This window comes from Myotis brandtii, unplaced genomic scaffold (assembly GCF_000412655.1).
Source record: "Myotis brandtii unplaced genomic scaffold, ASM41265v1 scaffold148, whole genome shotgun sequence".
Classification (NCBI taxonomy): domain Eukaryota; kingdom Metazoa; phylum Chordata; class Mammalia; order Chiroptera; family Vespertilionidae; genus Myotis; species Myotis brandtii.
Window position 1 is genome coordinate 989409 of NW_005355347.1, and position 9369 is coordinate 998777.

At 55.7% G+C, this 9369-nt stretch overlaps 1 protein-coding gene across 1 annotated transcript in view; it reads right to left on the reverse strand.

Annotated features, from left to right (window-relative positions):
* The window catches only part of ARHGAP22 (Rho GTPase activating protein 22), a 162638-nt gene extending 157191 nt beyond the window's left edge, over window positions 1-5447 (reverse strand). The window contains exon 1 of the mRNA XM_005861317.2: window positions 4816-5447. Coding sequence (XP_005861379.1) covers window positions 4816-4867 — 52 coding nt within the window. The 5' untranslated portion in view covers window positions 4868-5447. The remainder of the gene's footprint in view (window positions 1-4815) is intronic.
* Window positions 5448-9369: the final 3922 nt, after the last annotated feature.

A 9369-nucleotide genomic window follows, 5' to 3' on the forward strand; every position in this document is an offset into this window, starting at 1 on the left:
GTCAGGCAGGCAGGCAGGCGAGTGGTTAGGAGCCAGCGGTCCTGGATTGCGAGAGGGATGTCCGACTGCTGGTTATCCTCCCAGGGGTCCTGGATTGGAGAGGGTGCAGGCTGGGCTGAGGATGCCCCCCTCCCATGCATGAATTTTGTGCACCGTGCCTCTAGTGTAAATATAAAATAAAATAGACATTAGGAAAAGAAACAAAGAGAATTATTTCACAATGGAAAAAGGGTGAATACATCAGAAAACTTATAATAATTATAAATATATACAGACTTTACAAGACAGCTCAAAATAGTCCCAGACTGTGAGAGGGCACAAGTGGGGCTGAGGGAATACCCCCCCCCCCCCCAGGGCACAAATTTTTGTGCACCATGCCTCTAGTGTAAATATAAAATAAAATAGACATTAGAAAAAGAAACAAAGAGAATTATTTCACAATGGAAAAAGGGTGAATACATCAGGAAACTTATAATAATTATAAATATGTACAGACTTTACAAGACAGCTTCAAAATACATGAAGAGTTGGAGATTCCAATATTCTAATCTCAATAATAGATAGAGCAGCTAAGGAGAATATCAGCAATGATATAGAAGGCTTGGATAAGAGTACCGACCAATTCTACCTAATTGATATGTATAGGACACTCCTCACCATGGCTGTAGAGTATACATTATTTTCATGTACACATGGACCATTCTTCAGGATAGACCATATGCTGGACCATACAACTGTAAATCCACTGGTAAGTGGATAAACAAAATGCACAGCCATACGACGGAGTCTTATTAAGCTAAAATGGAACAGACTGCTGACACAAACGAGAACATGAATGAACCTCAGAAACCAAGTGAAGGGAGCCTGATGCAAAAGACTTCCTAGCAGATGATTTCACTTACACACAGTGTCCAGAAAAAGCAAGTTTACAGATGCACAGGGCAAACAGGGGCTCTCCTTGGGCTAGACGTGGGAGTGCGAAGTAACCGCAATGAGCACAAAGGAACTCTCCTGGGCGATGTAAATGTCCCAGAACTGGATTATGGTGTGAGTTGTATAATTCTATGAATTTATTAAAAATCATTGAATTATACACTCAGTGGGGTGAATTCTGAATAAAGCTAATGAAATACCTAACTATATGAGATAATAAAGATTACTATGAAGAAAAGTAAGACAGTAAAAAAAACTAGTGCAGTCATTAGTGTGGCTTGCCAAATACTTTCAATCCGCTCCTTCTAGGCACACAGTAGGGCTGTACTTTCTGAACTCCTGGTGTGTAGTTGGGGCAATGAGTTGTGATTGGAGTATGACTTACAGACAAGGATTTCATTGCCAACATGAGAACCTTCTAGAGTTCAATCTCTCCCTTTGCCATCTGGCCTGGCTACCAGCTCCGCCTGAGATAATGGCTGTGCCTTCAGCCTGGGTCTCTGAGATGCTGGTGGACAGGTTACCTGTGCCCCAGTTACAATGTGAGACAGACAGGCAGTTAGTGAAAGCCTCAAAGAAGGTGGCATTTGGGTAAAAGTCTGAAGGAGAAGAGTTTGTGAGCCACGTGATCTCTGGGGGAAGGTGCGCTGGAGAGAGGGCAGAGCACACGGCAGACCTGGCACACCTGAGGAATACCGAGGCGGCACTGCTGGTGCTGAGCCAGTGGGGGTGCACACGGAGAGGACGTGACGGGTGATGGTGGGCTGGATGGATGGGAGTCCACGGGGATGTGTTGTGCTAGTGACAGGTCTATCAGGTTTAGGCTTTAAGAGCTTGCTCCAGCTGCAGTACTGAGAAGACATGAAGGGAAAGGGTAGGATCAGCAAGACCAATGAAGAGGTGAGCGTTGACTTCATGCCCTGCTGCCAGTCATTCTTCTGCAAGCAATCCAGACCTCAGCAGTCCTATGCCTACTACTTCCAATAGCTCCCACTGCTCACGAGAAAGCCCAAGTTTCTCAACGCGACACTCCCCTACCTTTTCACTCATCAACTACCTCACCCCTTTCTACCCTTCAGTCCCCTCCCTCCCAGGCTTCCATCTCCTAGGACACACTCTTGCCTCCCTACCTGGAAAGGCCATGTGAACAAAGCCAGAGTCGAGAAGGCATGAGGGAGGGGTGTGATGGAGGAGGATGCCCTTTCCAAGGTGCCCGTTGGTGCTGAAGGTCGGCTTGTGGGTCAGGAAGTTGGGGACCTGTAGGAATAGCTGGGTCCAGAGCTGCTTTCTTCATTTTGGACACTCTGGCCGATGTGGGCAGAAGCCACCATCTTTCTTGCTGCTGTGGCTCAGGCGTGCAGTGGCCGCTCATGGTGGGGAGTGCCCAGGGGAGTCAGCTACAGGAGAAGCCCCGTCCTTAGGAGAGGCGGCCAACCGTGAGCAGAGGTCTGGGAGGCTGCTGAGCAAAGTGGGTGCAGCTGGCCGGGACAGACAGGGGTGTCACAGGAAAATTCTAACGTGCTAGAGCAGCCGTGGGCAAACTACGGCCCGCGGGCCGGATCTGGCCCGTTTGAAATGAATAAAACTAAAAAAAAAAAGACCGTTCCCTTTTATGTAATGATGTTTACTTTGAATTTATATTAGTTCACACAAACACTCCATCCATGCTTTTGTTCCGGCCCTCCGGTCCAGTTTAAGAACCCATTGTGGCACTCAAGTCAAAAAGTTTGCCCACCCCTGGACTAAGCCACAGGTGCCCATGGCGGGGTGCAAGCCTCAGCACAGGCCCCCGAAGGAGACCCAGACCTGGCTGGCCTCTGGCTTCCTGCTGCAGGTGGCTCCTGGTTTGACTGCACTGTGGGCGAAGTAAAGTGAAGTATGGCAGCACAGTTGAACCCCAAAGAACCTTCTGTTTACCCAAACTCCCTGAACATCTCAGTTAAAAACAAGCTCAGGTTCCTCAAGAGTCTCCTCCAGAATCTATGGAGAGGGAAAAGAAAGGAGGGGGAGGGAGAAGGGAGGGAGACAGACAGATAGAGACCGAGACAGACAGAAGGAGAGGGAGGGAGAGGGAGAGAGAGGGAGAGAGAGGGGAAAGGAGGGGGAGGGAGAAGGGAGGGAGAGAGACAGATAGAGACTGAGACAGACAGAAGGAGAGGGAGGAAAAGGGAGAGAGAGGGAGAGAGGGAGGGAGAGGGAGGGAGAAGAGAGAGAAGGGCTGACCCAGACTAAGGATGGGCGGGAAGCCACTTCCCCGTGCTGACTGACCCCTTTTCTTCCCAGTGGCGTTGCCGGGCCTTTTTGACAAAGCTGCCCGCTGTGTGCGATGCATGTCACCATGTGGACGACCCCTAAAGCTATTACTCTAAGTCAAGGAAGCAGTCAAGACTCATGTCGCATGAGTCTGTTCACGTGAACTATGCAGCACAGGTAAGTCCGCAGAGAGAGAGACCCGCAGGGGCCACGGCGGAGCGAGGGGAGGGGGTTTCTTTGGGTGATGAAAACATCTGGAGCTGGAGAGAGGTGGTGGGCCACAGACACTGTGCATGTAATTACATGGAATTAACGCGTCACTTAAAAATGGTTAATTTTATGTGAATTTCACTGTAATAAATTACTCCAAGTAAATGCTTAAGAAGTCAGGTATGCATGCAGTATCTCATTTGTCTTTCTTTTTTTTAAAAAATATATTTTATTGATTTTTTACAGAAAGGAAGGGAGAGGGATAGAGAGTTAGAAACATCGATGAGCGAGAAACATCGATCAGCTGCCTCCTGCACGCCCCCCACTGGGGTTGTGCCCGCAACCAAGGTACATGCCCTTGACCGGAATCGAACCCCCTTGAGTCGCAGGCCGATGCTCTATCCACTGAGCCAAACCGGTTAGGGCTGTCTTTCTTAAATGATTCGCATCTGCACCCTGAAGTCAGGAGACATGAAAACCTGGTGGCTGGAACCTTCCACCAAAGCAAGTGAGTTTTCCCTTCAAATCTGATGATGCTAGAGCGTGGAGATTTTACAGACCCACACGCATTAGGACCGAAAAGAGTTCAAGGCCAGACTCAGCTGCTCCCCACCTATTGCAGAAGGGAAGTCCAGAGCCATCAAACAGAGCCTGACTCCTCACCCTACAAACACCGCGCAGGCCCCGCAAAGGCTGCAAAGGCTGGGCCACCCTGGGCTCGTGCCCGTGCTTCCTGGCCCGCTGAGCGGTAGGCTCCCCTGGAATTGAGGAATATGCTGATGCCTGGGACCCGCCCTCAATCAATGCGACAGTCTCCAGGATTTGAAACGCCTGGGATTTTACAAAGCTCCTTCCTGGCTCTAAAGCACAGCCGGGTTCAGGGCCACTGCCTTCCCTTTCCCCGCCATGTCTGGGATTTCAATCATCACCCGAAGGGGCCAGGTTCACAGAACCCGAAGCATCGCTGCACAGCCACCTGGCCAACGCCGTGCGGCCCAGCAGCACCTGCGTGATTCCCAGCTGGCACCCCCACCAGAGGGCGTCCCACTTTTAAGTTACCCCCCCTCCCCCCGGGGCACTATGCTGGGGGCGACAGCCCGTCCTCTGGATTTCTGTATAAGCACCTGGCTGGACTGTTTCCAAGCGGGGCCCAGCACAGCCTGAGGAAGCACAGCCTTCCCCGGAAAGGATGCGCCTTACGCACCTCGGTCTGCACGTCCTCAGAGCCCAGGCTCCGCCAGCCCTGGCCACACCGCAGGCGCTGCTGTCCAGGCAGACCTGGAACCGTTCCCCAGTTCGGGGTGCGCACTGCACCTGGGCCAGTCCCGGGCCCTGGCTGCTCCCAGCCCGCCAGCTGAGAGGGCCCCTCCCAAGAGCAAAGGTAATCCTCCTCCACACAGAATGAAACGGAATTCTTACCAAAATATCTGGCCGCAAATGTTCTTCTTTTGCTGGAGGCCGTGGGCAGCATGGTGAGGGTGGAGCTGCAGTCTACGCACAGGGTCCTGGGGCATCGCTTTTAGGGAGAAGCAGCCACATCCTCAAGCAGACAGGCAACTGCGTTAGGCAGTGCAGGAGGCAGCATCTCCAGGAAGCGGCTTAGAATGCCCGCCTCGGCGCTTCCTTGGATTTCAAACCAGAGGCCTCGCTGTGAGGAATCGGTCCCCTAAGTGCAAGTGTCCCCAGGGATCGGGGAGGGCCTTGGGCAAGTCACGGGGCCTCCAGTATCAGTTCCTCAAAGGGTGAATGAGAACAGCGATGACAAGGACCCTAGGACGAGTGGGGATGGAGCTGGTAAAGGGCAACGCCTTCCTCTCGGGTCAGACACGTGACCTTCGCCACCTGCTGACCTGGACTGGGAAGGAGCTGTGCTTTTCTGTGCTGGAAACCTGGCACAGACAGCGATCTCCAACCTGCCGCCCGGCCTCCAGAGCCACCCCCACGGCTGCTGCGGGCACAGTCCTTTCGGTGGGCACGGGGCCCAGCGTGCCGGCACCCAGGCCGGGCCGCACCCTGATCCACTGGCCGCCACAGGCCTGCTTCTCGTTCCATTCTGGGAACTGGGCATCACTGACGGTTGTAGAAAATCGAAAAGAGAAACCCTGGTTAGGAGACAGCCAAGTGAAGTCTGTGCAGCTGGCCTCACTGACGTGCTGCGGTGGTTGCACATGTGGAGCTCAGAGGCGGAGGGGCAGCTGCTGGGGGATGCCAGACAGACCTTCCCGACGCAGCCTGTCTCCCTGCCTCTGCCCCTGCCCCTGCCTCTGCCCCTGGCCCTGCCCCTGCCCCTGCCCCTGGAGGACAAGTCTTCTTGGGAAGCCAGCGTCCATCTTCCCAGAGCCGGGGGGGCCTGGGACCAGGTCATGGGGGAGCGAGAAGAAAGATGCTGGTGACAGCCAGATGTTCCAGCGCAAGGCGCCTCTGCTATGCTGAACTTGCACCGTGTCTGCGGTTCCAGAACCAACCACTGTTATGCAGATGAAACAAGCACAGCCATGCTCCTGGCTCCTGGTGGTGGGGCCCTTTCCCACCGCAGGGTCCCTCTCACTCCTGGCTGCCCCAGCAAAGTTCAGGCTGTGGCTGCCAGCGGCTGCTGGACAGTGCTCAGCGGGCAGGCGGCCTGGGCAGCGCTGTCTTGCTCTAGGCCTTGGCAGGGGGTGGACAGCCTCTGCTGCTGGAGTCCTTTGTGCACAGGAATCCTCTGTGCCCAGGAGTCTCTGTGCCCAGGAGTCCTCTGTGCCCAGGCACTGGCAGCAGAAGCCCGTTGGGGGAGCCTGGCTGCTTGAAGAGAGCAGCGGACCCTAAATCAGAGATGTGGTCAGGCCCCAGGGCCCAAATGAATGGGTTGGCTTGCCCAGGGGGGTGGTGCAAAGTGCAAATGAGAAGAGAGATGGAGCCTGAGACCAAAACATGGAGGTGCCCAGAGTGAAGCCTGAGAGCCTTGAGGCATGACCTTCCTCTGTGTCCTCCTGCAGGCAGGGCGGAGGGTGACAGCAGGCCTGGGCGGGAGGAGGGCCAGGTCTGGGACGGGAGGAAGGAGGCCCAGGTCAGGCTGCAGGAGCTTTGGGAGGGCGCTGCGCCGAGCGCAGGTGTCTCCTCTTTCTGGGAGCACAAAACCAGACGAGCTACGGAAACGGACTCCCTGATATAGTGAATGAAAGTGCGGCCTGCCCAGCTCCATGCTGAGTGTAAGTGCGTTCCACGTGTTGCAGGGACGTAACACCTACTGTGCAGGTGTTCATTGTGATCTGTCTGGCGCCTTCTTATTCCTTCTGGGTCTCCATTTTCATCTTTGGTCGAAAGAGGATAGTCAGGTAAGAACCTTTTCAGTGGCTGGAAACCAAAAGACAATTAAAATGGGCTTAAAACACAAGAAGAGACTTATGGTCCCTTTAGTGGGAAAGTCCTCATAATACGGACTTGACACATGGCTAGATTCAGCAGCTTGACAATACCCCCCCCCCCCAGTTCTCCTGTTTGCTTCCTGGGTGTCTGCTTCACCCCCATCAAGGTTTCCTGATGAGTAAGGAAGGCTGGACCCAGCTCAGGAGCCCATGCCCCTCCTCCATGTCTAACAGTCTCACACCAAGAAAGGACGTTTCCCTGCTGTCTCCTCAGGAGTGCTGGGAAGCTTCCTCCCTCCCTCCCCAACATCTCCTTCCTCAGGGCCTTGATGGGCTTGCTGGGCAGCCAGTCGACCCCTGAACCAACCCTGACGCTGGGTAACGAGAGGTGCTGATTTGCTCATGGAACCTGGATGTGTCCCAGGAGGGCGGAGCGGGCTGCCACAGGCATTGTCCGGGCTGGTGTGCGAAGGAGGGAAAGCTGGAATAGATGCCGGGCACGATGACTACGGGAGGGGAGAAGGGCTCTGAGAATACAATGCTCACTGCAGGGTCATCTAGGGCACGAGAATGAGACTGGCCCCGGGTGTGCGTGTGTGCCTGTGTGTGTGTGTGTGTATGTGTGTGTGTGCACATGCACGCACGCGCCTGTGTGTAGCGATATTAGTTCCTCCCTTGGTTGGATTGACTGCCCTTACTTTTGTCCCCAGCCTCCTCCCTTCCCCTGGCCAGGCGTGTGCTCTCTGGCCAGGTCTGTGCTCCCACCTGAGCTCTGCTGACCCAGCAGACAATGAGCCAGGCCTCTGTGCCCTGGGAAGACCCCTGCCCCTCACTTCCCCCACTATATTGGGGGACAGTGTGTATGTGGGGGGGGATGATTGTACCAGGAGGGCCATGGTTGGGGCAGTGACCTTGCTGACCTCAGCCTGCAGTGGGATGACAGCCCCAGAGTGTGGGCATCTGCCTTGGGGACAACATGGGTGGGAGGGCAGGTAGGGTGGGCTCTGCTCACCAGCCAGCAGAGAGCAGCCTCCGGGGAAGAGGGGACAAGAGGGCTGCTGTCAATCACTCAGCCAGCCCTCACCTTGCCCTCACCTCCCTTCAGTGTTTAGGACAGGCCACACCCAGCTAAGCTCAGCACAGCGGGAGCAGCTCCTGGGCCTGCCAGTGCCCTGGGAAGGGCAGCGGTGGAGCTGGGTGACTCAGCTCGGAGCAGCTCTGAGCGAGGGCCGGTCAATGGGTTCAGGGTGGGAGCTGCAGGACGCCAGGTCTTCCTGGACTCAGGCCAGGTGCCCTGCATGGTCACCACTCCGCCGCAGGCATCATTAATGATGACAGCTAGCAGTTAGGAGGTGCTGACTGTGCACCAAACCCACAGCAGCCCCAGGTGAGTGTTATGGGGGGGGTTGAGCCACCCCAGACCCACAGTCTAACAAGGTGGGTGGGGCTCCAACCCAGGTCCCTCATCCTCATGGGAAGATGGCCGGCTTCCTGCACTGGCCTAGCCGCCAGCTCACCTGCAACCCTCATCATCTCCCACAGGGCCCCGGCTGCGCCGCGCGTGAGCATGGGGCACTGAGCACCCCTCACAGGATGGGCATCTGGGCTCTGGCAGGGGGGGGGGGGCTGGATCCCAGGAAAGCTGCCTGGGCATTGCCCCACCGGGGTCTACTCGCCTGGTCCCAGCAGCCAGACACCTGCTGGAGGGCCGCTCAGGTTCCTGCCCCTCTTCTCACCCTGTAGCCAGGCCCCCATGTGACCATGTGACCAGCCCGCAGGGAAGGCAGGCAGGACCAGAGGATGCCGCCCGGCCGGCTGAGCATCATTAGTCAGCACCAGGCTCCCTGGCTCCTCGGTGCCTCTGGGGAGGATGCGCGGTGCCCATGTCCTTGGCCCGCTAAGAGCCTGAAGCAGCCTCAGCTCAGGAAATGTTTCCCCAGGAGGCCGACCTCTGCCAGGAAGGGCTGGGGCAGGGAGGCTGAGCCAGGGACGCCTGCCTGGAGTTTGACTTGGTGCAGAGCGCCCCCTGGCGGGCACCAGCCCCTGGACCACAGCTTCCCTCCAGCCCCATCTCGCATTCCCTCAGGCTCTGGGTCACCAAGCTCCCAGTGGCCCCACCCTCACCTGCAGCCTCCCCTCCCCTGGAGCCGCGTGGGGCTGGCAGGGTGTGTGGATTTCTGGGGATTTCCACACGGAGTCTGCTCCGAGCAGCTGGGCTCCGCACCCCTGGCCTAGTGATGTGTGCTCGATATGGGAGGAAGGTAGGGCTGGAGAAATCATCAGAAGGGGAGGAACCCTCAGGTTGCAGAGGGGAGATCTGAGCCACTTCTCAGGCCCAGCATCACCCAAATCTCCCCACTTTGTGGATGGAAACTGAGAAAGGTTCAGCCAGCCTGGCGGTGTGGCTCAGTTGGGTGAGTGGTGTCCCAGGCACCAGGAGGTCACCTGTTCCATTCAAAGTCAGGGCACATGCCTAGGTTGCGGGCTTGATCCCCAGTAGGGGATGTGCAGGAGGCAGCTGACTGATGTTTCTCTCTCATTGATGTTTCTATCTCTCTCTCCCTTTCCCTTCCTCTCTCTGAAATAAACAAAAAACATATTTTTAAAAAGAAAGGCTCAGCCAATTTCC